This window comes from Labrus bergylta, chromosome 6 (genome assembly GCF_963930695.1).
Source record: "Labrus bergylta chromosome 6, fLabBer1.1, whole genome shotgun sequence".
Taxonomy (NCBI): Eukaryota; Metazoa; Chordata; class Actinopteri; order Labriformes; family Labridae; genus Labrus; species Labrus bergylta.
The window spans coordinates 27,837,536-27,863,559 of NC_089200.1; the positions used below are offsets into that span (position 1 = coordinate 27,837,536).

At 39.5% G+C, this 26,024-nt stretch overlaps 1 protein-coding gene across 3 annotated transcripts in view; it reads left to right on the top strand.

The window, feature by feature from the left end:
• Positions 1 to 23,539, top strand: part of ryk (receptor like tyrosine kinase) — a 40,619-nt gene extending 17,080 nt beyond the window's left edge. Inside the window, exons 6-16 of one of the 3 annotated variants that reach the window (XM_020632759.3) lie at positions 508 to 646; positions 973 to 1,073; positions 3,087 to 3,170; positions 5,497 to 5,622; positions 10,333 to 10,419; positions 12,388 to 12,457; positions 12,981 to 13,113; positions 16,224 to 16,333; positions 16,484 to 16,643; positions 19,702 to 19,838; positions 22,406 to 23,539. In XM_020632759.3, coding sequence (XP_020488415.2) covers positions 508 to 646; positions 973 to 1,073; positions 3,087 to 3,170; positions 5,497 to 5,622; positions 10,333 to 10,419; positions 12,388 to 12,457; positions 12,981 to 13,113; positions 16,224 to 16,333; positions 16,484 to 16,643; positions 19,702 to 19,838; positions 22,406 to 22,517 — 1,259 coding nt within the window. In that variant the 3' untranslated portion in view covers positions 22,518 to 23,539. Of the gene's footprint in view, positions 1 to 504; positions 647 to 972; positions 1,074 to 3,086; positions 3,171 to 5,496; positions 5,623 to 10,332; positions 10,420 to 12,387; positions 12,458 to 12,980; positions 13,114 to 16,223; positions 16,334 to 16,483; positions 16,644 to 19,701; positions 19,839 to 22,405 lie in introns of all 3 variants that reach the window. The other 2 variants (XM_020632750.3, XM_029277040.2) reach the window with 2 other exon arrangements.
• Positions 23,540 to 26,024: the final 2,485 nt, after the last annotated feature.

Below are 26,024 nucleotides of genomic sequence, written 5' to 3' on the forward strand. Positions count from 1 at the left end.
GGATTTAATTTTGGAGCCTAAAGAGAAGGAAGCATTCACCTATTGAAGTTCACCCTCTCAGCCCCCACCCCTTTGAATGGTGGTCCTCTTTCAGTGGCATTTATTCAGAGTCTTTTGTGAGCCCACTGCCACCAGTAACAAAGTACCATTAGTGGGTTGTCTCTCTTCTGCTTGGGTAGCCCTGAGGAACCTGGGGCCCTCAGAGGCTTTTAAATAGGTGATGAGAAAAGCTCTCAGACACTGGATCCTGGGCACATTCTCCACTATTCCAGGCCTCCATTATTGCTAAGTTGAGCCTTAGGTGCACTTGTACTTTCTCCCTGCCCTCACTCATGTCTTTATCTATTTGCCTGAACAGAAATACTCCAAGTTTCTGCTCAGATTCTTTTAATAAAAGCATACACTGTTGAAACTCTGTACAACAATTAAATGTGTGCAATGATTCCCCCCCCCCACCCCCCTGAGTTTCTCTTCGTCCTAATGTGTGGCTTGTTTTTTTATCAGTAGATGGAGTGACTGCTCCCACCACCTCCACCCAGGTGTTCTATATAAGTGTTAGTGTGTGCTGCATTGTCATCTTCTTGGTGGCCATTATCCTGGCCATCCTGCACCTGCACAGCATGAAGAGAGTGGAGATGGAGGACAGGTTTGTTTCTTTAGTTTGTCCAGCATTGTTTTATGTTAGAGAAGCAAAGTAAACCTTATACGCTGAAAGTGTAAATGAAACGGCACAGCCCATGTTGCATGTTGATTTATTGTTCGTTTGTTTTTGTTTGGACAGTGATCAGTTTTACACATAACCAAGATCTAGCGCTAAATCTTGACATTGAAATTGACTTATAGTCATGAAAACCTTGGAATGACTGATGAATTACACTTGGAATGGATGGATAATGGATTTATCAATTGCTGGTGTTACTCAGTCTAGGTGCCTCTGGATAAACACTCTTGTTTCTCTTGATGTATTTTCAGTGTGAGTGACAGTGGAAGCTCACAGGGTCTGTCCCAGCCATCCACTCAGACCACACAGTACCTGAGGGCGGACACTCCAAACAACGCTGCTCCTGTCACCAGTAAGACATTTTACTAACCCAAAGGCTATAAAAAAACAAGATGAAACATCAGTTATTGTATCATTCTGAACGCATCTGAGGCATGTCGGTGGATTTACAAGACGGCATCTAGAAGCGTTCCAGCGCATTCAGCCTGATTTAATCACCCATGGTTGTTTTGTTTCTCTTCTCACACTGGCATCCGCAAATGCACATGCTTTTCCAAATGCAATAATGGACTGTGAATGACCTAATTAGCTTAACTCCTATCACAAGAGTGTAATGAAGAACAGAGTTCCTGCAGGGTTGTTCCATGTTCTTTTGGTTGCTACTCCCCTCGTGACCCATTAATGTCTGAGCAACATGTAAATGTACTTACTGTGCGTTTTGCATCGGAGCAGCTGTTCAGCAGTTAGAGGAGCACAAAGCAGTCTTTTATATTAGAACCTGCAAGAACTGATCTAATCTGAATTGTTGTAATTTTAGAACTTGATGGGGAATACTGACACTCTGTAACAAGGTTAAAGTAAGTGCAAAGTCTAAGCATTGAAGGAACCTTTCTCAGTACTGGATTGACTTTTAATTACTGCGAAACTAGCAGGGCAATGATATGACGTTTTGGTTTATTCAGTTAAAAGCATCACACTGAATACCACCTCTGACCCAGATTATATACGAGTTCTGACTGTTTAACAAGTTTAAATGTTACCACTCTCATGTCCTCTAAATATCATGCTTCAGTAAGAAGTCTTTAAATCTAGATAAGCATCAGGACTGGAACCAGGGTAAATGTGTCTTTCTGTAAAACTTCTTGTTTGTCCTGTCTAGGTTTTTGATTGGTTAAAACAAAGGAGATTTACAGACTTTCCTCTGACAGTTCTCTAGTTCCCTGTCTTTTTTTTAAAATACTAAGTTAATTGGCTGAGGGCAGTAGCTTTATATTGAAAGGAAATATGTTTCCTTCTGACTAAGAATCAGAAGAGAGGAGAGGATTGGTTACACTCTTGTATCCAGCCAGCACCCAGAAATTTAACGTAGTATAAAGACTAAACAAGGAGAAACAGCTAGCCCTGCTTTGTTCAATCAGTGCTTAATTTGTCTGCAAGCAAATCTAAGGACCACTAATGAACAAGTTTTAATCTTCTTTGTTGATTTTATCACAAAAAAAGACGTTTAAAACAACAAACTTCTGTTCAAGAGGGTGTTAAGTGCTAGAAAATGTTTTGGTTTGGAACAAAAACATGCTAGAGCCTGCAAAGGTTGTGGTTGCACGGCAAGTTAACAGATTTGTCACACACGGTGAGATAAATAAATGAATATTGAGATGCTTATTTACAAAGTGTCAGGGCGAACCGTTTAGTTTCTAACACAGGAGCTTCATCAAACTCCTCCTGAGTATTTTCAATAGTTTTATTACAGTGAAACGATACATTTTCTCTTAACATAATGAATGAGATGATGAGGTTTCAGTTCAACCAGAAACATTTATTTTTTATTTCCATGCTGAAGCATCCCGTTCATAGTTATCCTCCAGACTTAGTTTGACAGCAGCTGGTCAGTGAGATTGTTATAAAGCTAGCTGTTAATATTCAGGGTGATATTTCTTTGAAGAGATTCCAACCCTGCTGAGATATAAGTGGCTTTAATATTGATTTCTTATAAATAGTGATCTCAATGGTTCAGACACCAGCTGCTGATGTTCCTTATTGTCAGTGTATGAGCCTTCATTGCCCCCTTGTGGATTCAGCGAACACTACACCTTGTATGCATTATGTTTGAGCGACTTCCTTTTCCTTTATGCTTTGCTGAATGTGTGTATTTACATCACCATCCACCCCCGGTTATTTAACCCAACTCCTAATGGACAGCTTCACCCAACTTGCAAACATGACTTTTTTGATGTTTAATTTATTTGAGCTGAAAAATACTTTCTCTCAAGTCATGTTGTAATTTGAGTGAGCTACCCATTAAATCACATATTTCTCACTCTCTCCCCCCTCCACTCCCTCCTCCCCCTTCTCCTCTTGTTATCAGACAATCACCCTGGTTCTGCACCCATCCTCCAGCTTGCTGCCTCCTCCTTCCAAAACCCCGGCGCTCCCCCTCATGAAACCAAAAGTAAGTTCCAGTGAAGCTCCGGAGGCAGCTTGAGATACAGAATCCTATTTTTATTTTTCTCTTTATGTACATTTTAATAATGTGTGGTCTGTCAACATTACTCAGATTTGATAAATACTGTATAAACAGTATGGTTTCATCTTTCTATACTTAAAAATGCTTCTGCATGCGTCACACCTGCTTTACATTAACATCCTCTGTCGCCCTTTGTCTTGTACTGTATTGTGCTATGTGTTAATACATTACAGTGACCGAGATGCTGGTTCAATTACTGCTGATACAGTTAGAGAACATTATGATATATATATACGATTTATTTGCCTACTTAAAAACAATTGTCATGATTTTTGACAACAATCAGAAGAAAAACATTTAAATAATTGCATAATTTCAGAATTACAGAAGTAATGTCGGATGTATCTGTTATTGGAAGTCCAAAGTAGCCGTTACAAGTAGAGAAAGGTCGAGTATTTTTACATGTTTATTAAATACTAAAACATCATGTTATAAAAGGTCATACACAGCAGCCAGTATTCATATACAAATATGATTTAATATTGAGTTGGACAACAATATCAGTTCAGGACATCTATACACTTTTCATTGAACCTTCTAAAGTGAAAGTCTAAACAGTGATGCACAACCAGACACTACTGATTTAAGTACAAAGTCAATATGTAGCCTCTAAGTTAACATATGTACTGTTCTTATTATTATTATTATTATTACCAGTTTTTAGATAATGTACTTGGCTGTTTGAATCTTAAAGGTCTTATTGTCCCTGTTTTTTATTGTGAAACAGATGTCATTCTTAAAAAGGGGTGGAGGACTAAAGACCAAAAAACATTTGTGTAAATAATCCGGTCCAGGCACTCAGGATGGTTGAAAAATATAAAAGGCCTTTAATTCAATGTGCTACAACATTAAAAAAAAAAAAAAAACATCAACGCGTATCAGCTTGCGCCTTCTTCATGCTAGTCCATTGAATTAAAGGCCTTTTACATTTATCAACCATACTGAGTGCCTGGACCTGGATTATTTATACGAATGTTTTTTGGTCTTTAGTCCTCCTCCCCTTTTTATGAAGTTTTCCCTTCATGAGCACCGGTGGTTTGAGGGATACCAGAAGCGCTCCTGTTGTCTCTGTTTTTCAAATGTCATTCTTAGTTGGACATTTAGGGGGCAGCATTGAGCTGTACTTTGTTAGTACTCACTCTTCAGATTACCTGCTGCTGCAGAGATGTAAACCTTTTATTAAAGCAAAGTACCTCATATTGCTAAAGTGTCCCTGAACCCTCATGGTTTCCTCTGCTTCAGTCTCATGAAAATCACAACTCAGGTTTACATTTAAAATAGTAAATATCTTAGGGTATATTATAATATTAGGTTTGTATTTATATCAAATGTGTTTTCCCCTCTACATTAATTTAGTTTTTGCAACAAACAACTTAAATCTGCTCAGTTTATCCACGCACAGACACAAACACCAGGAGTACGTCTCGCATTATCAAGTTCCACTCGATATTTCATTAATTGGGGTTCAGCACAAAATCAGCAGCAAGCAGCTGTATATTAACATTTTTAAAACGAATCCATGAGAAGCTTCAGTTTTAATATAAGCAAAAGGGATGTACAGACAGTGAACTTTCTCTTTCTCTCTTTCTCTTTCTCTTGGAGCGAAGTCCAGAGAGCCCTCTCTCTCTCTCTCTTTTTCTCTCTCTCTCTCTCTCTCTCTCTCTCTCTCTCTCTCTCTCTCTCTCTCTCTCTCTCTTTCTCTGTGTCGCGCACACAGCAATTTTATGAATAAATGAAAAATTAAATAAAAACAGGTCGGAAGTATACTTGGTCGGCCATACATTTTCTTGGGCGGCCCACCAAGATATCGTGTGGGATGTGTGTGGGAAACACTGCATGTGCTGAAATTGTGGGGAACCTTTGTGTCACTCGGCTGATGTCATGAGCTGCTTAAAACAGCGGCTTATGACGGTGACTGCTAAAGGAGGTTAGGCAATGGGCGTGCTGTAATACAGGACTTCATACGAAGTTGCTTTGATGCAACATGTGCAGGTTACTTGATGTTTCACAGATCATTTTTCTTGGAAGTGCAATGATTCTTTGAAGTCAAACAAGGATTCTTTGTATTTGAGTGAAAAACCTGCCTATGAATAAGAAATGTGTTTCTGTCAGGATAAGTAAGTGATGCAAAGTAGAAGTCCCGCAGGAGGTTTTCTAGAGTTATTCAGGGTTAAAAGACCTGGCAATCAAATTCTAGGTGTTCTGTTTACACGCAGCTCCTTTTTGATTCTGTGTTTTTTCATCCTTACAGGTTATCCATCTCTGCGAATAGAAAAGAATGACCTGAGGAGTGTTACTCTAATGGAGGCTAAAGCCAAAGTGAAAGACATTGCCATCTCAAGAGAGAGAGTCACTCTACGAGATGTCTTACATGAAGGTACTTTTCTGCCTTTGGACCTCTTTCTTTCTCTCTGTCCTTTAAACTCTTTTCTATCCTACAGAAACATCTGAATTTTCTAATGAAAAACCACAAATTCAAATACTGTGATCATGGCCATTAGAGGAGCCCCAAGAGCTCGAAACACACATAATTTGAGAAAATGCATACATTTAAGTACCAGTAATCATCTTCATCAATTAGACAAAGCATGCACTGCTCTAAGAAAATATTCAACACAGATACAAATAAAGACAGTCCAAGCAAATACCAAAACACTGCCCGACTCCACACATTTACCAAATGTTTATTACACAACCCTGGAGAACTAAAGTATGGAAATGCATTTACAAGTGTTGATGCCATGTTTTTAATGACATTTGAAATGATTGATGCAATCAGTCAATAGTGTTGGAAAAAAGACATGTATGGCTTATTTTACCATTATGCTCCAATAGTAGTTGTTATATAATTAGCACCTCTGAATAATGCAAGAACAGTCATAGATTGATTCAAAAGAATTCATCACGATGCAGGAAATACCATCTAAATTAGGCTTTTACCATTTACAGTGTAATTAAATAGAAACAACTTACACTACAGATATGAAGATACAATAAAATACATATAGCAGCAGTACATGAATGCATGAACATGAACCTGGAATTTGCCTTTTGCTGTATTAGCCTCTTTTGCCTCCCAATTCTAATAAGCTAACGAAAGACTCACCAATGGACCCGTTGTTTTCTGAGTGCTTTCTTACATTTGGACTAATATGATAGAAGCTCGTTTCCTAGTTAGCCAGATACTGGGTGTTAAGTCAGCTAATTTAAATTAACAGGATATTAAATTATAAGGCTGTTCTCATTAAAAACATCCAGTGGTACTTGAATGTAAATATTGTATATAAATGATGATAATCATGGCTGATATTGAAGGAACAGGTCTACAGGTTCTTCAGAGCACCTTAGTGTGTTTTACAGTAGATTATTCTGTTACTAACTAAGATAATATTCTTTAAAAGCCTCTCATCTCAGATTAATAGTTCTAATACGTTTCTTTGTGTTACTTCTCTGATTCATAGGAGCAATTTGAAATGACTTGGTAGCCTGAGCCTCCAACCCTGTAGTTACACCTCAAACGATATGACGTTAAAAAGATATCAGAAAATGACTTAACTTATAGATGTAAAAGAAGGCAGCTGCTTTAATTGCATAGCTGTAAAGGTTTGATGACCAACATTGTATCACTCTTTCCTATCTTTAATGGTAAAAATCCACTCTGATCCTGTATTTGATCATGTCTATAAACCCCTCTATTTCAGCCCTGCTCAGAACAGTTTGTTTCTGTGTCTGTAGCTTTAAATGTAAATGAGCTGTGTCTGAACACACCCCCCTCAGAAGGGCTCATGCTGCATTCATATGGTGTCGGACACATCGGAAAAACGAGTTTCCGAGTTGTAAAATGTACATTAACACCTGCTCAAGTCGGAACAACAACTCGGAAACTCGGAAAATAATTAGTTGCCCAACTTGACGTCAGAATTGTCATCACATAGGGGGGAAAATATTTTTTGTTAATGTTAACAAATTTTTCATTAATCCACGTATTGCACATCAACGTTCTTCTCAAATATAACTTTTAACAGTGACATTTTGCTGATCTTTTTTTGCTGTTGTTTCAACATTCCGACTTTCCATCTGAAATCACTTGAACACACTGAAGTCGGAAGAACGACTTCCAAACCCGGGCACTTGGACTAGCCGAGCAGCACATAAATGCAGCATTAGGTGGCTAGGGCTTTCTTGCATCATGCCCGATTGTTTACAGTGGAAAGTCAGACTCAGAGGGCAGAACAAACACGAGCCTGTTTGAGCACATGTAGCAGGAGAAAATTGACTTTTCTCATTATTGGGGGTTTGTAGACAGACTAGGACACATATTAATGTTGGAAAAAACCTGGTATAGTTTATTTAGCATAATATGACACCTAACTTTTAAGAACTTAGTTAATAAAATGTATAGCTGTAGTTGAGACTCCTTCAGAAACACTTTGATCTTGTTTGTTAAAACCGTTAATTGGACGTATTTCTTTCCTGCGTTACTCTTGTTTTTATACATGTCTTTATGTGTATGTCACAAAAAGGTGTTGACCCTCAAACACAAAAGCTTATTTTCCCCTTGCAATAGGTGAGCATTCCTCATCAGATCAGCAGAAGTGTAAACTCACCATGGATCTTAAACAGCATAAAAAAGTTCTTTCAGAGGCATATTACACATTGACAGAAAGCCTAAGACTCTGACGTCCCTTAAATCTCTCTCTTTGGCTTCATATCAAAGATAAACACAAAGATTGGAGCTTCAGTTTGGCTCAATCCGTCTTTCTCACTTGAGCTGTGGACGCTCTTGGACACGATTCAGCATCGTCATGGAGTGATGGAGCTGAACAAGACTGTACTTCACTTTCTGGAGATTTGCCCATACTGGGGTTTAGTGTGGCTGTGAGAATGATGTAATAGTTACCCAAGGGTGTCTGAAACACAGTAGAAGAGGAAAGTGTGGGTGTTCTGTTTTTTTAGATTCCACTCAAATGCCACCTGATTGTATTGTCATTTCTCCTGATATTGAATCAGAAGGCAGAAGCAGTGCTCCCTGTTGAAATATTTTTGAATACTAGTTTACAATAAACCGGCTGTGACAGGACCCCTTTATCTGATGTATTCACACATTTCTTAATTAGCCAATGACATGGCTTTAAAAAGACGTTGCTGAGTCGTCAAGCTACCACTGTCCAGACTGAAAACATCTCAATGTTTGCAAAGATAATCTCCTATTCTGTTATTATCATTGCTAGCTGTGGATGTGACGAGCTTTGAAAGATTGAGACTGATTGTAATTTGTGGTCTACTGTTAAGGCTTTATGATATCTGTTTGATTGATTGTTTGTCCCCATTGGCTTCTGTGTTCAAAAGTAGCTACTGTTCCTGGGGTCTCCACATCTTCATTAACAATATTTCATTAGTTAGATTACGACTGCATGCCATGGTCTGCAGAATCATCATGTCAGCCTTCTCTGATCGATTAGTTATAAATGCTTTCACACTTTCAGAAAACTCCTGATATTTGCAGGAGGAACTGCATGTGTGACAGCAAGCAGCCATATGTTTCACTCTGGATTTATGCGGAGTTTCAGCCGACATACCCCTAGTATTCTTTCCACAGGAAGTCTGAGTGATCAGCAAGATATAATCTGGAGAATTCACCTCCAGTGCATAGAGTTAATATGTGAGACCACTACGATCTCTGCACATAATTGACGGATGCATTAAGTTTTCTGTTAGTCAGTATGATCTTCTCTGCCCTTTGGTTGATATTGTGACTCTGTTGAACTACACATAGCAATGATATAAATTCAGATATTCTTGTTATAGCATTGTATTGCAGACTCTGTTGCTTCCTCTGTCACTTCCGCATCATTCTTTTACGTCACGTCTTACCTCTGGATACCCCTGCCCCCCCCCCCCCCCCCTTCCCGTCTGACAGGGATAGTCTCCAGATGTTAGGTTCATATGTGAACAGCCAGGTCAGGAGAATATCCGGAGCTGTCCTCCTGAAATAATCTAGATATTTTCAGGAGTGCATATGTGAAAACAGCGTCAGTTAAATCAATGCTTTTTTATTTTACATATTATTCTTGTAAAGTAACGAAGGGCTGCAAATCACTGAGTTAAAAGATGACAGTTAAGAACTATCTGCTAAAGTCATGATACACAGCTTCAGCCTTATAAAATGCTGTTTTTGATGGATGAGTTTACTTTAATACATTTTTGAATGTTATGCCCTCTCAGTCATACAGCCTAAATTGCACAAATATAGTGTTGCACCATATCTAACTCTATGCCAGCAAGTTAATCATAGTAGAGGAAGGTAAGACATTTCCAGGTAAAGACACTTAACATCTGTACTTGTGCAGCAATCCATGTTCCTGTCTTACATGATGTGTGTAGAAAGCTGACCAGGCAGTCAGTCAGGTAACACATAGATGAGATCCTACAACAAATGCACACAACAAGAGCAAATGCAAATGAAATATTAAAGCTAGGAGCAAAATTGAACAAATACAAGAAGTGCAAGGCCATGTCTGCGAGGCAGTTGAACTCCGTGTTGGATTGTGTTTTTGAGGGCCAGCAGGTCCAGACAGGCTTGATGGAGAAGGAGAGGGAGGGAGGGAGACAGTTACACACTAACCCTGTTGTTTTGCTCCGTTTTCTCTCCTGTTGAAACATAAGGCAGAGATGGCCTTAGGCCTTACATTTTTTTCTAAGTTTATGTTGATGGTTTATCTTCTTGAAGCTTAAATGGTATTTTAGCTCTGTGAAGTCCTGGAGCAATGGGGTGACAGTTCAGACAAAGGAGATGATGAACATGCTCACTTTGCCTTTCCACGTCATGCGTCTTTCTGAATCGTCTGAGTGATGAAAGGTCTGCTGAGCTTCAGTGAATCCTTCTTGTTCTGGCTCATGTCTGTGACTGAAGAGCCAAAAGCTGCCTAACCCCATTTTGAAAAGCCTGTCCACCTCTTTCCACGGATCAGCCAGGCATGGTGCCCTGTGAGTGAGGTGACATTTAGGTCTTTGAATGTGAAGCCTCTGTCTGTGTGTCTCCTGCCCTTTTTTTTGTCACTAAATACCCGTGGTTTGTCTCTGACAGGCACCTTTGGCCGCATCTTCCACGGCATACTGCTGGATGAAAAGGACCCCAGTAAAGAAAAGCAGGTCTTTGTGAAGACCGTGAAAGGTATGTGCTTAATTCATAGACTGCAAATAAAATTTGAGGTAGCCAATGTGACATTAAATATTGTTTTGTGGTCCACCATTATAATGCCTTTAGTTTACATTTTTTTTGCTATATTTGACCTCAGCTCAGGGTTAGCAAACACTAAATTATCGGTGTACAATAACGCTACTTCAATTGGTAAAATCAAATGATTATAAACACCTGGAGTGGTTGCTGCTGCTCAGTATTTCTTCCATATTGTGTCTGGTAATAGTGCTGCAAAATAACCCCTTATGGCTCAAAATGAAAATTCAATTCAGAGCACCTATCTCACGACGTCTATAAATCCATGGAGCGGTTTTCTTGAACAGTAAAGAAGGCCAACAAAGACCAACAAAGAATATGGATCCATGAAGGTGTTATTTTTGTAAACCCGTTCTTGAGCCAATGAAAGCAATTAAAATCTGTGACATCATCAGGATTCATCACAAAGTCAATAGGCAGAGCAGGAACTTGTGGCTGGGGTCAACAGGAGAGCCACTACTATGCAAACGTTTAACCCAGCAGTGACATACTTTTTTTGTGAACGCCTGAAGGAGAATATTTGTAATCGTACTGAAAGGCTGTTTTAATATTAGAGCCATGACTTCCAATTTGATTGTCTTCTAATGCAGCCAAACAATGAACAAGAAGTTGATAAGGTCAATGAGGTGGCAGGTAATCAATCACAATTGAGGCATGTCCTAAAGTATACTCTGCTTCCTCATCTATTGGATTTAAAAGGGAACCATTCTTAACCAACAATAAAAGCGCTAAGAGGTATTTATAAACAGAGTAATTGAGTGCTTAAACTTAAAAGGAAAATGTAAACTGAAATTTTAAAGTAGCTGAGAAGAAGAAATATTAAATATTATATTTGTTAAATCAGCCTTCTTACAACCAGAGAAATCTTCCTCTGCTCATGGTTAGAACAACTTTAGGTCTAAAATGCAAACAGTTGGCTTCAGTTTTCAGAGGGCTGAGTTTTATACTCTTAGTGCTTCATATTTGTTACAACACAGAGCTGAATGCACAGTTGTCAAAAAAAACATGAATGCATTGTTAGTACAGGTGTGTTGAAAGTATTTCCATCTCTTATATTTATGTGCAACTCGCTGTGGGTTTTCTAAGAAGAAGCGTACACTGTAATCCTCAATGAACGTCACTGGACCAAAACATGGTTGTATAACGCTAATGACACAAGACGGATGACTGAGGTTGTTGGTCTGAAACATAGCGAACACTTCAGTCGTCAGGTTGTAGTATTTGATTTATTCTTTTCTCTTTTGTAAGCCCCCCGAGATTGTTAACCAAACACTGTCTATAAGATATAGAAGGTGCTTTTCTAACGGCCTCAGTCGATGGCTATAGATGGTTTAAATTGAGTGATCATTCACACAGATTTGACAGTTAATAAATAATATGTCTTACTCATGCTGCAGGGTTTGCATGCCAGTGAAAGAACTCTGTATTTGGGACCGTCAGGTTCTTTGTAAGCTGCGTGTGTCAGCTTTGTCTGCCTGTTGCCTTTTGACCTTTCGTCCTCTTTCTGGTGTTTACTTAGGGAGTGGTGGATACCAGACTGTGAACAATATGCTCATGCCAGTCTTGGCTTTGTTAGAGTTTTTACTTCCTTCTCGTTTGCCTTTTGGGGTAGGGAACAATGCTGCTTTCCATAAGAACCAGACGATGGCAAAGCTGCACACACAGATTAAAAAACACTGAGCTTGGCACTAGTCAGTTTTCCTCTTAAGTTTCCAACTACCAATGACTGTTGGCAGAGAAATCTTGGCAAGGGAAATGCATTAATAAGTCAAACATTACCTGGTGTCTGGGAGGGCAGAAACGTACCCTTACCTTTGCAGTTGTTTCACTGCACACGTCCCCCTTGTTTGTTCCAGATGACTCAACTTTCTTGCTTGATTTTTTGTATCTTTTAAAACTGTTTAGATCATGCGTCTGAGGTGCAGGTGACCATGATGTTGACTGAAAGCTGCAAGCTTCGTGGACTTCATCATAGGTGAGTGGAAGCAAACACAGGTCACCGCTTCTTTTTAAGACATCTATTTGGTATTATTTGCTCCCATTCGATAAAACTACACTACATCGTCACCTGCTCGAATATTAAACACAGCTCTTTATCTATACAACAATATAGGTCTATGTTGTTTTCTTTATTACTCTGATGTGCAATTGCAGCTTTTATCCTACATCTGTGAAACAGTTGGTTTCAGTATTGACTCTGTGTGCAGTATGTTGAAGTTAGTTTGAGAAAAAAGGTGCAAAAGTGCAGGAGATCATTTATAGAAAATTGGACTTCCAGTGTACTCTCTCTACATACAAAGTTGTCGTCATGGTTGCCCACATCTTCCCCTTTCTTATTTTTGAAGTCAGCAATTTGAAAAGAAATGTTTTGACTTCCTCTTTTGCCGTTTGGAAATGGTCTTGAGGTGAATCCTATATGCATGTAGATTCATCAACTTTCAACACAATGTACATTAACTGTATAGATGTTGTGTAACACACTGTTCCTGTTCCCGCAGAAACCTGTTGCCTATAAGTCATGTGTGCACAGAAGAGGGGGAGAAGCCCATGGTGCTTTTGCCCTTCATGGCTTGGGGGAATCTCAAGCTGTTCCTGCGACAGTGCAAGCTAGCTGAGGCTAACAACCCACAGGTGAGGCTTCAACTTGGCAGCTAGACACAGGAGTCACTTATTAAACCATTAAGATAAAAGCCTCAGTGCAAGCTATGTGTGGAATTGTATTGAGACATTTAGTAGGTTATTAAAATAAATCCCCCAAATTGGAAGAGAAGTCAGATTCCATCTGAGCCTGAAAGAACGTTTTGTGTGTTTGCAGCAATCAACACCACAAAACACCTACCAGTAACTCCTGTTTACACTTTTAGTACAAAGACTGTTGATATAGTCTTGAAGCCGATGCTCAAGGCAGAGATTCGCTATGTAAAGACAATCAGCCTTTTGTACAGGTTAACCTCAGGGAGTCTTTGATGCGCTTGGCAGAGCCACATCACAGATCCAACCAATCAATCAAGCCCAAAATACAGATGTAGCGAACACAAGACGAAGCTTGCAGCCTGTCCACATGAATCAAACCTGCTTTGTAAAGTTTCAGGTTTACGCATCAGCACCTACGTTCACAGCAATCTCATTATGTAGTCTGGCAGTCGGACAAGACAAGGACTTAGTCATTAAATTGTGCTGGTGCAATAAACATTGGGCTATAAATCATAAATGCATCAGTACGGGGAAGATTGCACTCTGAGGAAAGCACAATACTGCAGTGTTGACTGAAAGTGAACATCTGGTTTTGAATGTAGAACAAACAGGGTTTGGACTTGACCTTTTCCACAGTTGTCATAATTCCACTAAGAACCACTTGTTAAAGTTAGTGAGCATGATGGAAACAGAGAACCTGATGGATCTGTCGTCCACCTGATACACCCATTGGCCCTCACTTATCAAACGTACGTACGGCAGAAAAATGGGTGTACGGTCATTTCCACGCAAAGTTCGGCACGCCGTGATCAGCCAGATACGCACGTTTCATAGGTCCTACGTGGACTCTGTCGTACGATGATTTCTACACCCAAATCTGCGCTGGTTTCTACACCAGATTGATAAGTGAGGGCCAATGTGTATCAGTCGCAGAGGTGATTACTGTAAAATGTTCTTATCTGTGTTCATTGATTGCCAAGGCTTGCTTTTCCTGGGTACTGGGATCGATTACTTGAGGATCTATCACACTGTCCACTGTCAAGTACAATTGAACAACCCTAAATTTTCCCATTTGTGTCCGAGCCAGGGCCTGTTCTGCTTATGAGTTCAGAGGGAAAATACACATTTACATTTGATGCAGTAAGAAGAAAAAGCAGTCTTTTTAGCAACACAGAATGTTTGTGTACACTACTGGAGCTGTCTCACTTTGTTACCAGTCAGGGGTCTTTTCTTTGCTCAGTGTGCAGACTTTTCTCAGACACACCTGCTGTCTGAACCATTGTCTTCAAGTCCTTCAGGGGCTCCGAGCACAAAACAAACAACTGTGTTTAAAGACACACTCTCGCTCCAACCTTCTAAGAAAGGGAAGCATGCCATACAAGTTAATTTTTCTTCTACAAGTTTGATTCAAGTTTCTCTGTAAGATTTATACTGTAATTCAATTAAATTCAAAAAACTTTATTTGTCCCCGGGGGGCAATTCAAAGGCACACAGCAGTAAATTAACAACAGTGCAAGTAAACGAAACATTTTAACCTAAATATAAAGTGTCAATTTAAATACAACTTAAAGCTTAAACTTAACTTAAAAGTACAAATTATAAAATAGTAGATATAAGTGGACAGTGATCAGACTAACAGATGTAAACAGAACTATGTGCAGTAAACGAGAAATAAATATATATATACAGAGCTATGTGCAAGTAGGCAAATACTCAATGATAAGTTATTAAGGTGCATGGTGAATAATGGAACAACAGAACTAATATATACAATATAACTGTAACGGTAAAAATGAGATAAATAAAGTGACCGTAGTGCACTGATGGATAAATGTAATTTACATTTAATGCTTTGTTGGGATGTTTGTCTAAGACTGAATTCCAGATTCAGAGAGGAAACCACTTGGACTCTACAGAAAATATGTTTTGTGTTTTTGTGCTCACTAGTAATCTGGAGCAGCCTGGACAGCAACTAACATTTACAACCTAAAACCATATTACAAGTTAAATTTAATCAAAAAATGAATATGCTATACATGTGTAAAATATCAACTTTCCCAACATTAAACTTTGTCCACTATGCTTTCGCATAATATAACATACACAAGACAAGATAAGTGGGTAGGTTTCTGCGATTTCCCAATGTGTTGTCCCAACTGGTGGGGGGTGTACGTGGGAATTTTCTCAACTAATATTTTCGATTCTTACTACAAAAGGTAAATTCAGCTCAACAGTCTACTGCCATGTTGGCTCTTTGAAGCTGTTGTAGGCACTATGGTGCTATAACCCAGATATTAATGCCAGCATGTAAACATGCTCCTAATGACCAAGTTGAGGATCTGTACTGCTTACCATGTTTACAATCACACTCTGAAGTAACTTTTTTAAGTTGTGTGTGCTTACCTATCTAATTGTGTGCTCATAAAATCTAACTATATTAAGATGCTACAGGATAACAGAGGAAACTAAAATTAAAACGCTTCATCTTGCAGAAAATAAGTTTGTCTGTTCCCAATTCTATGCAACATTTCATGTGAAACCACAAATGTCTGCACAGTGTTGCCAACATCCTAACCTTTATTGCTCAATGGATCTTTGTACTAAAGTCATCGCAATACACCAATTGGTTAGTGATGTTTCACAAAAAGGCCTGAACATCCAAACAGAGAACCAAAAGACTGACATTACCAAACCTGGAGTGTTGTAACTTTCCATCATTATTAACGTTATGATGATTATATAACCAGCTTCTTTTGGAAAGCGGCACCAAACAAGTGTTATTTTCCAGTTGACTTGCCTTTCACCTTCATGTAAAGACTGAAATAGTCTCTGTGAATGTAACTCCCATATTTGACCCATAGTTGACATTGTCCCAGCTCAAAGGAAATAAGAACAATTTGACACAGAAGGCCAATTTCACTTCAATAAAGTCACGTCAGCTTTGCTTTCTGTCCACACTCCCTCCCTTTTTCCATTTTTGTGTTTTTCCTCTGTCAGGTCCTTAAGTGCACATTGTCTTACTTTCTCTCTCCCTCATTTCCTCTCAGGCGATTTCTCAACAGGACTTGGTTTACATGGCCATACAGATTGCATGTGGAATGAGCTACCTGGCTCGCAGAGAGGTCATCCACAAAGACCTCGCTGCCAGGAACTGTGTGTAAGTGTCCCTGACCCGCCTCGAAGCTAACGTCATTCATCCTCAGTTCTTCCGTGTTGCCTTCAGGTGATTTTGTTTGGTATTTAATTACTCTAAGATAAAGACGCCAACTACTCTCTGTTGTCCTCCCTCCCGCCTTCCCTTTGACAGCATTGATGACAACATGCAAGTAAAGATCACTGACAACGCCCTTGCCCGGGACCTATTTCCTATGGATTACCACTGTTTGGGGGATAATGAGAATCGACCCGTCCGCTGGATGGCTCTTGAAAGCTTGCTCAACAACGACTTCTCGAGTGCCAGTGACGTGGTAAGAACATCGACTGCGTACAAAACTTTAATTTCACAACTGTGACTTCACCCAGTTCAGCATTTTTGTCATCGCCATGTTGGTTTTTAGAAGTCTGAAGTGACCGAATTCCTCCAGAGGTTGGAACTGGAGAGGAATGAGGGTTTAGCAGAAGCTAATTTATCAGAGATATACTGTAAATGCCAAAGTCTAAGTGATGTTGCTGGCTAACTAGATAACAACTAGTCACACAGAATCAGATTCTATTTGTGGTGGTAGCTGACCAAAGTTATTTGAATGAAAAAAGCAAAGAGACCCTTGCCCCTTAGAAAATTCACTGTTTGCTCACATCTTGGTAGGAATGTCAATGGCTGATATAAAACTAACAAACAGAAATCCTCAACTTATCTTCTCATGCCTATAGTCAGGTGTTATTGCACAAGGCATCGACAACAATAGTCTTCACCATGCAAGGTCCATCACAAATAAATATTTGTATGACAATCAAGGAACAAGCTAACAAGCCAGCTATGATGAACTCGGAAACAACACCTTCCATCCTTTCAGTAATTTAATGTAAGAATTTCACAATAAAAAAAAAATGCTTACACTACGTTTGTCGGTAGTTAACTGCACAGCAATACATTTTATTATATTTAAGCTTGAAAGATAATGTGTGTGTACAAGGCATCCATTTTCGCATTATTATATTTAATTCGATATATTCTGTATTTATATGAGAACAACTTCAAAAGGCACCAAACCTGCAGAAATGTCTGCATCAGTTCCATGCGTAAGGTTTGATTTAGTACGCACAATTGTACTGAATAAGAAAAAAACTTTGCAAAGCTTTCTCAAATAGCAAAATTAGCCAAGAAACCATCAGCATTTTCCGTACAAGTAAACACGTTTATTTCTTCAGCAAAGTAGGAAATCTTAACACCGGGTCTATGGTGAGGGACTCAGTTTTGTAACCAGCACTAAGTCGCCATTTGAGGAACCCCAGCTTTTGGCAACAGCACTTTGGCTTAATTTGCCGCTGAGGTTTTCACTCCTGTGGGGTCTGCACATCCACATGTGGTTTTTAAATGTCTTGCAGTTGATCAACGCAAACCTTAAATTAGCCTTTCCTTGTAACTAATGGTTTCCTTAAAAAAAGGGATATAATACAGAATAGGTGATGAAGGAAATGACCCTTATTGTGTCAGAACCATTTTTATCCTCTTTGTCATGGTGTCAGAAGGAAAGGAGGTACAGCGTTTAGCACCATGTGTCCGTCTCCAGCTCTTCCCTCTTTCCTGTCCCAGGATAGCAGGGCAGGCGCGGCAGACAGTCGGGAGGCCCAACAGCCCCTTAGAGACACCAGCCAGACTCTCCCCACCCCTCCACATTCCTCTCACGCTGTTTCATGGCAGTCAGTGCCCTCGCTGCACTTACAGTAAAACAGAGTGCTGGCATTACCAGCTCACTTCACTTTAGGGGAAGTCCAGACAATTACCTTGAACTGTGTGGCATCATGACGTGGGTTATGTGTTACGCACTTCAATGATTCACACATTTTTGGAAGTTAATAAACACATTTGATGCCTGTAGATATTGATTGAGAGGATGAGGACCTTTACTGGTGTGATGTGGGGGCTTTGTCTTCAGGAAAGCCCTTCCATCACCATGTCCTGTGTACGCAAACACAGACAACATAAACTTGACGGTTCCACAAATCTAAGAGCTATAAAATATTTGTAGTGGCTCCAAGTAATAAGATCCAGTTTGGAATGAATATCAGTGTCAGCAGTGTACCTTTAATCCAGATGAAACTATTACAACACATTTTCAGTCTGCTCATCAATAAAAGACCTCAGAAACCTATGAAGTAACAGGTTTATGTTTTCATTTAGAAAATATTTGATGACAAATTTGCCTGATTCTTCTTTATCGATGCTCATATTTATTAGAGCATTGCAAATGTCAAACAGACATTCTTACTGGTTGTTTGACTTGCATGTGATTTTAGCTTATGTTGTTCAGGTTTTAGGGATGTGATGCATTTGAAAGAAATTACTGCAGTAAGGAAAGAACTAGGGTCCGACCGATATTTTGGGGCCGATACCGATATCGATAGTGGGGAGAAAGCAAATCCGATACATCAGCCGATATCTTTCTTTGATCTATGAAATCTGTAGAGACAGAGCGATATAAATTTACATATTTATTGCATTGAACCCTCAAATGCAGTTATCAAACACTTGTGGAAAAGATATATAGCTTAGACAAGATGGTCACTCAAATGGAAACTAACTGCACATGGACGTGCATCAATGCTTGACACTCTGGAGAGTGATGATGCTTGTTGTAATCCATAAAGCACACTCTGCTGGGGAAAGATAACTGCTAGTTTAATAAAATGAAACTCAAATGAAATGCTTTTTGACTGGTGAATAAATCTTGTGATATTGGCGCATACATGCGATACATTATTACATATTATCCCTGCAGAAACCTGCTTTTTCTGCAGGGATAATATGTTCAACTGTGTTTGTATGTCACAGTCAGGTCAGCAGGAGCGGCCCAGCTTTATTTTAGATAAGAAGGAGAATGATTTGCGAGGTCAACATCTACAGTGACCTTAGATTGAGGTTATTAATCAGAGTATCACTTGAACACACAAATAAGGAAATGTTTCTTTTCCCCGTTTCCTCCTTTGGGTTCAGACTGAAGGGTCAGCGCTACAACACACTCAGGGTGGACCCTCGCTGACATGGGAGCTTGAACCCTCTCAGAAACATGACGCCCCCCGCGACTGTTTACTCACTCTCTCAACAAAAACTTGCAGCAGTGATTCATATTCAGTTTAAATTTATCAACATAATTTCCTTGCATTGTTCCTGTGGAACATTTTGTATTTTAATGCAAGAGGGCACTACTGGCTTTCCCCGGCCCGGGCATAGAAATGTTTGTCTTGTTTATTCAGTTCGATGAAAACACATAAAGACAACAGGTTTTGTTTAAAATGTTCTGAAATGTTGTAAATAAATGCTCAGTGCTGCCTTCAGTGTTGATCACATGTTGTGTTTATTTACAGTGGGCCTTTGGAGTGACGCTGTGGGAGCTGATGACTCTGGGTCAGACCCCCTACGTCGACATCGACCCCTTTGAGATGTCAGCCTACCTGAAGGATGGGTACCGAATAGCACAGCCAATCAACTGTCCAGATGAACTGTATGTCCTTTACCAGCACACAGACACACTAACACCGACTGCATATTCTGATTGTAAACCAGCAACTAAAAAGAATAAGAAATGTTAAGATGTTAGAAAAGGATTCAAGGCTCAAGGATTATTAAAGGTTGAAAAACAGCGTGACACCAGCATCATGAAAACAAATGCAAAATATGTTTATTTCACAATTCTTTATTCAGAGGATGGTTGGGGGTGGGGGGGTGGGGGGGAGTCTGAATGTAGCCAGTGTCTAGTTCTGGTTTTCTTACAAGCAGATATCTGGATGCCACATAAATGAACTTTAAGTGCTAAGCAATGCACCTTTCCCTAAAACAGAAGTACATTACTGTATTTCACATTTCTTAAGGAGTAACAAATAACTTCTAAATCTTCATCTGAGTTAAAGTCTCTGGAGGCTAGACTGGTCTCGAAGCTCTAGAGGCGTCTCTCTTTGTCAAATGTTGGACTAAGTGTCAGTTACTTTTGTACCACTTGTTTGCGAACATGATAATAAAAATAATTGACGAGGTTACCAGCTGGCCTTCACAGCTGCAGACAGCTGGCAAGTACGGACTTGATCAAAGTGTCTTAGGACATGTTTGCCATGTTTGTCTTTTGCTCTTTTCCTTGTCCTGTCATAAGCAAAGAAAGACAGTACGTAGGTTACAGACATCTGCAGGGAAGTATACATTTTAAGTTTACCCTCTGCCAACATTTCAACAAATAAAGTTCACTGTTGACGACACACTGGTTGTGCAATGTGGGAGTACTAACTGTTCATTCGTTAGCAGCATTTGTTGACGTGAAGCTGGTTGACGTCATGAAACTGTGGAGGAGAAAAAGGAGAGGCTTTCTCCAACCACAGCTTTATTATTCACAGGCCATTTCCTCGATATCTAGTTTGCAACGGGGCTGTCACCTTGACATGAAGGGATACAAATAAAAACAGGGTTTTCCTGCTCAGAGAAGAGGGGTGTTCTGTGAAGCATGTTTGACACAGTAAGAGAATGAGAGTGATGACAATGGCCATCAACTCTCTTTACCACTAAGGATTTCTGTAACTGGCAGTGCACGCAGTCCAATAAAATGTCATGTTTGGTGCATCATTTGACACAGATCATCAGTGCTCTGAGTTATACTTGAAGCAAAAAGGGAATAAAATAAGGAGGAAGACTGGAAGACACACACTGCACAAATCCAATTCCCCTCGCCCCGCACCAACCAGCTCCACTGTTCACTTGAGCTGTGGAGTCTTGTCAATAAAACCTGCACTAAATAAGGTTATTTAATAAACAGTATGACACTGTTTCTTTGTATGGGTGGATTAAGAAGTGGCGTCGCATGCCGGGTCTGCGCAGCAAGCTATTTGCAAAGCATGCTCGGATAGCTGGTAGCATGCTCCAGGCTGGCGATGCCACTTCTTAAACAGCTTTTATACCCTCATTATGTCAAAATCATCCAAACAAAGAAAGCAGTTTGTAAAACAGACCTTACTTAGTGCAAGTTAAATTGACAAGACTCCTGAATTCAAGACGAGTGAGCAGTAGAGCTGGGCGGTGCATAGTTCGAAGAATTGGATTTGTGTCGTGTCTACTCTGCACCAGTCCATTTTCTGCATCATCTACTGAATCCATGTGGGCTCCATTTGCAAAAACCTTAAGCTTTGCATTCTGACCTTGCTGCTTTTTACTGCTCAGCATCATTTATTGATCATTCAACAAATCTTGAATTCAGAATAACTGAAATCAGTCAGTGATCACAGGTTTGTCCATTCATCAGGTGGTGTTAATATGGCTGCTTGAAATGTATCACTGAGGTTGTTGTCCTGATATGATGTGGGACCTCTTTCCAGATTTTAGTATATGTATGAAAGAACGACCTCTGACCTCTTACCAGAGCTGTTTCTGTTAACCGGTACTGGGAATATTGTTTTGGAGAGTGATTTAGTGATGCTTTCCTGACTTGTGTTGGATCTTAGAACTAGAGCACTAAGGGATGGAGACGACATGTTGGTATGCATCTGATGATCAAACTTAATGGCTTGAATGTTTGTATAATTCTGAAAAAGTTTGAGGCTATGTTGTCATGATACACTGATGCCACATCCCCTCTCAACCACTTTTATGTCTTGTTTTTCCTACCTGAATCCTCTGAGTACCACGGGTTGCTATTGTTAAATATGCCCAAACAACTGGAGGAACAAGTACCTGAAATGTGTGAAAATAACTGAACAAATGTTTTCCTTCTAAATTCAATAGGTGGTGAGGGGACGCCTTCCTTTTCCAAAATATTAGAGGTTGCTTAATAAAACATTTAAGGGCATGAACTGATTATATCTCCCTCATGTATATCAGTGCTGTACAGGCAGCTCCTGTTTCAGGACAATACAACACTGTAGTTGTACGTTCAACATGTAAGTGCAATGCCCGGAGTTTGACACCAGCATTTTTATTTTTTATTTTTTAAAGATCTTTTCGTCTTTCTACCTCTGCATCCTGTCTGTACCCAGAAACCCGTCCCAATCTTTGGCCTTGATTTGATCCGTTATTCTTGCTTCTGTGTTGCAGGTTTGCAGTGATGGCTTGTTGCTGGGCCCTGGACCCGGAGGAGAGGCCAAAGTTTCAGCAGCTTGTTCAGTGTCTCACAGAGTTTCATGCAGCGTTGGGCGCTTACGTCTGAAATCAAGAACAGAAACACTTCTAGCTGGTGGACACTATTCATAAGGAATACATGTATGAAAATGTGCCTTATCCGATGAAAGAGCTGAGACTTAAGCTGATTATTTCATTTTGTACAGTACTTTTTGAGTTTTTATATAGTTGAATTACCTTTTTACAGCATAGCAATGTAAAAGGACTCCTTGTTGAATATTGTTTCATATGCTTCGAAAGCCAGAAACGATGTCCACATCTGTACAGCACATCAGCATTTACTGACATTTATGTGCCATTGTACACTTCTTTTAAAGGACAATGTCGGCCTCACTACCTGGTTTTACAGACAGTATTTTCTACAGTTGTGTAACTTAGTGAACAGTGTAAGTTGTAGACGTCTTTTGGACGACAGTAACCCTGCAGCAGAAAGATAAAAGGTACCAAACTTAGATTTAAGGCTTCTTTAAAGATGTAAGCAGACTTCCAAACACACTTCTTCACTCTGCTATGGAGAGCTCGAGTTTGGTACGACAAGAGATCGGATTCATTTGGATACATTCTGAAACTTTATCACTCGGTACTTTCTTTTCAAATACGATGTTACATCAGTTTTTTTTATCGTCCGTGGATTGGACTGAAGGACGCCACAGCCTGAACAGAACCAGCAACACGAAGCTTCTTGTACAAACATCCAGAGTGAATTTTGGACACTATTATTGGACTATCAACACCTTCTTTTAATGTTCATTTTTTATATCCACTCTCACACACGCCAAACTGAATGATCATTGTTTTTATTTTACAAGCTCGATTGTTCTGCGTCAGAACACGGCCCTTGAAAGGATTTCTTGACTGATTTTTATGAGCGATCAGTGAACCAATAATCACTGAACATACAAAAACTTCCTTCCAGCTCAGTCCAATCTTATTCTCACACCTTTAACATCTTTGTGATGCGTCTTTATGGTCACTGCATGTCCAATTAAGGTTGTAAAGTGCTCCCCCAATTCATATCCACAAATTAAATGGGATCTTTTAAATATGGAATGTCTTCTTTTTTTGTTTTTCTTACAGCCAGAAGGAACTCCTGTATTTTCAAACCTGGACACTTTTTGTGTGCATTTTTTTGTGCATATTCTGGGGACCAAATGACAGACAGGTAAACCAGTTTTTTTAGTTGCTCTAGAAGATTGCTTCACTTGACAACCATAAGACCGCTTGTAAAAGCTAGAATATTACCGTTGCAGGCAACAACCCTCGATCAAAGTTTTACTTTAATGAAAGTGCTTCTCATTCCCACCTACAGGTTTCACATTTTATTTCAGGTCTCTAGCAACTTTCCAAAAATGATAGAGAGACCCTATTCCGTTGTGGTTGATTGCTTTCTTTGAGGACATGAAGAAGCTTTGGCAACGCTCTCTTCAAAGCAACCAAACTCCATTGACAGAAACAGTGATTTTAACCTTCAAGGTTATTTAAAATACTAGTCTACTGCTGCCTCTTATCAGTCTGTGTTATAGTTTGACTTTTTTTGTTTTAAAATGGTTAGTTTTGATTCATCACAATATTTATGTAACCCAAAATGACTCGCAGAACCAATGGAGTCTGATGGCTATACGGGCAATAATTCAGCAGCTGTTTCTGGTTTAATAAAGAACATAATTACCCTTACACATACGTCTTTTTATGTGGAGATCTACCTATAATGATGTCAGAGGCTTTGAAAAACAATCTGAGCCAGTGAGTGAAAACAAGTATATTTTGTAGATAAGCTGCTATCAGGCTAATTTCCCCTCTAGGCTTACATTGCAACTCATTTTCTAGGTGTGAATGTGAGCGTGGCTGGTTGACTGACTGTATGTGTTAGCCCTGTGATTGACTGGCGACCAGTCCAGGGTGTACCCCCACCTCTAGCCCAATGGCAGCTGGGATTGGCTCCAGCCCCTTGCGACCCCAAATGGGAAAAAGTGGTATTGATAATGGATGGATTACATTGCAGCAACTACTGCCCCTGTACATCTACCAGTAGAAGATATTTACTTTCTCAATCTTTTTGTACCTGTAAGTCATTTAGAAGAAAATGGAGTATTAGCTAATCCATTCATACACATTTATAAACCGCTGATAAAGCAGTGGGAGCAACTGCAGTGTCTTGCTCGCCTTCTGGTTGAGAGACACCCGACTACTGCTGAACTACAGCCGCCCTGAAAAAGAAGTCATAGTATGAAAAACAAACCTGAAAACAATAGCTTTTCTCATTGTTTTAGGTAGAAAACGTTAAACCACAATCATCTTACCAGCCACAGTTGGAGCTAAATGTTTTGCCTTAAATCTGTGTTTATGCTGAAGCCTGCAGAGCTTCAAACCCGAGGACTCGGCTGTTGGAGCAAATCATCCTCCTGTAATGGAAGAAAACAACATGAGTTCAGTCTTTGTTGAAACAATTAACACTCAAGTATCTGTATTACAAAATACGATCCCTGTGTACGTAATACAAGAACATTGTTATGAGCTTTTCATTTTTTTGTTTCATCTGAGGATCATTTTTGTTTTGCCTCTCTTGCTTTAGGCTGAAGTTGCTGTCACATGGACGCCGCGCTTTTTCACAATGTTGTAATGGAAAGTTATGTCAAATCTAATTTGTGCAGAATCCTGAAAATCCCTTGCATCAAAATCTCTTCTCCTGATATGCATTCAATTATGTTTGTGGCAGGCATTACATTTTGCTGATGCAGGAAGCTGGAGGGAAAAAAATCTGCTTCAAACATATTTGACTGTACAGAGAAAATTCAATCCTTTGTTTAAATGAACACAAAACGATTCACTTCAAAGGCTTTTATTTATTTTCTGTTGGCACAGATGTCAAAGTGAACGAGTACCACTGCAACAATTCTTCACTAGGATATTATTTAATTTATTACATAATGTTTCATGGTGTTTCAGTGTCATTCCACATTTGGTTTTGCTACTTTGCTGATGGTGCCATGCAGGTAAACCGCAGAGATCTGAAGCCATGTTGACATATTTCCACACAGCTGCAGCAGTGTAAGATGACACCTTTAAACATCAATTTTCAGGTTTCAGTTTGTCAGCGTCAAGGAGCTAATTGTTCAACAATTTCCTCACCAGCTGCACAATCAAAGACCCTAATGCAATGCAGCCACAACACACGTTGAGTAAGTGGAAATTGTTACTTCCAGACTTTCCTGTCACAATACTGAATGGTTTGCTGAGTTATTGGGACAAATTTGTGAAGTAATATCTTCATGGTTTTGGGTGATTTCAGGCCTGTTGTGGGTTTTTTCAGAATGAATGCAGATCTTTCGGTAAACTCTTTCTTGCATCAGAATCCTACATACTCACAGGTTAAGCAACACAAAGAATAAAACAAGTTTGTTTCATTTTCTCCTGTAGAGCTTCAAAGGTAAAAAGGAAAAATGCTTAACCATGGTTTTCTTTTTTTAAATATTTTTTTGTGGGCTTTTTGTGCCTTTATTTGAGAGATAGGACAGTGGATAGCCGGAAATCATGG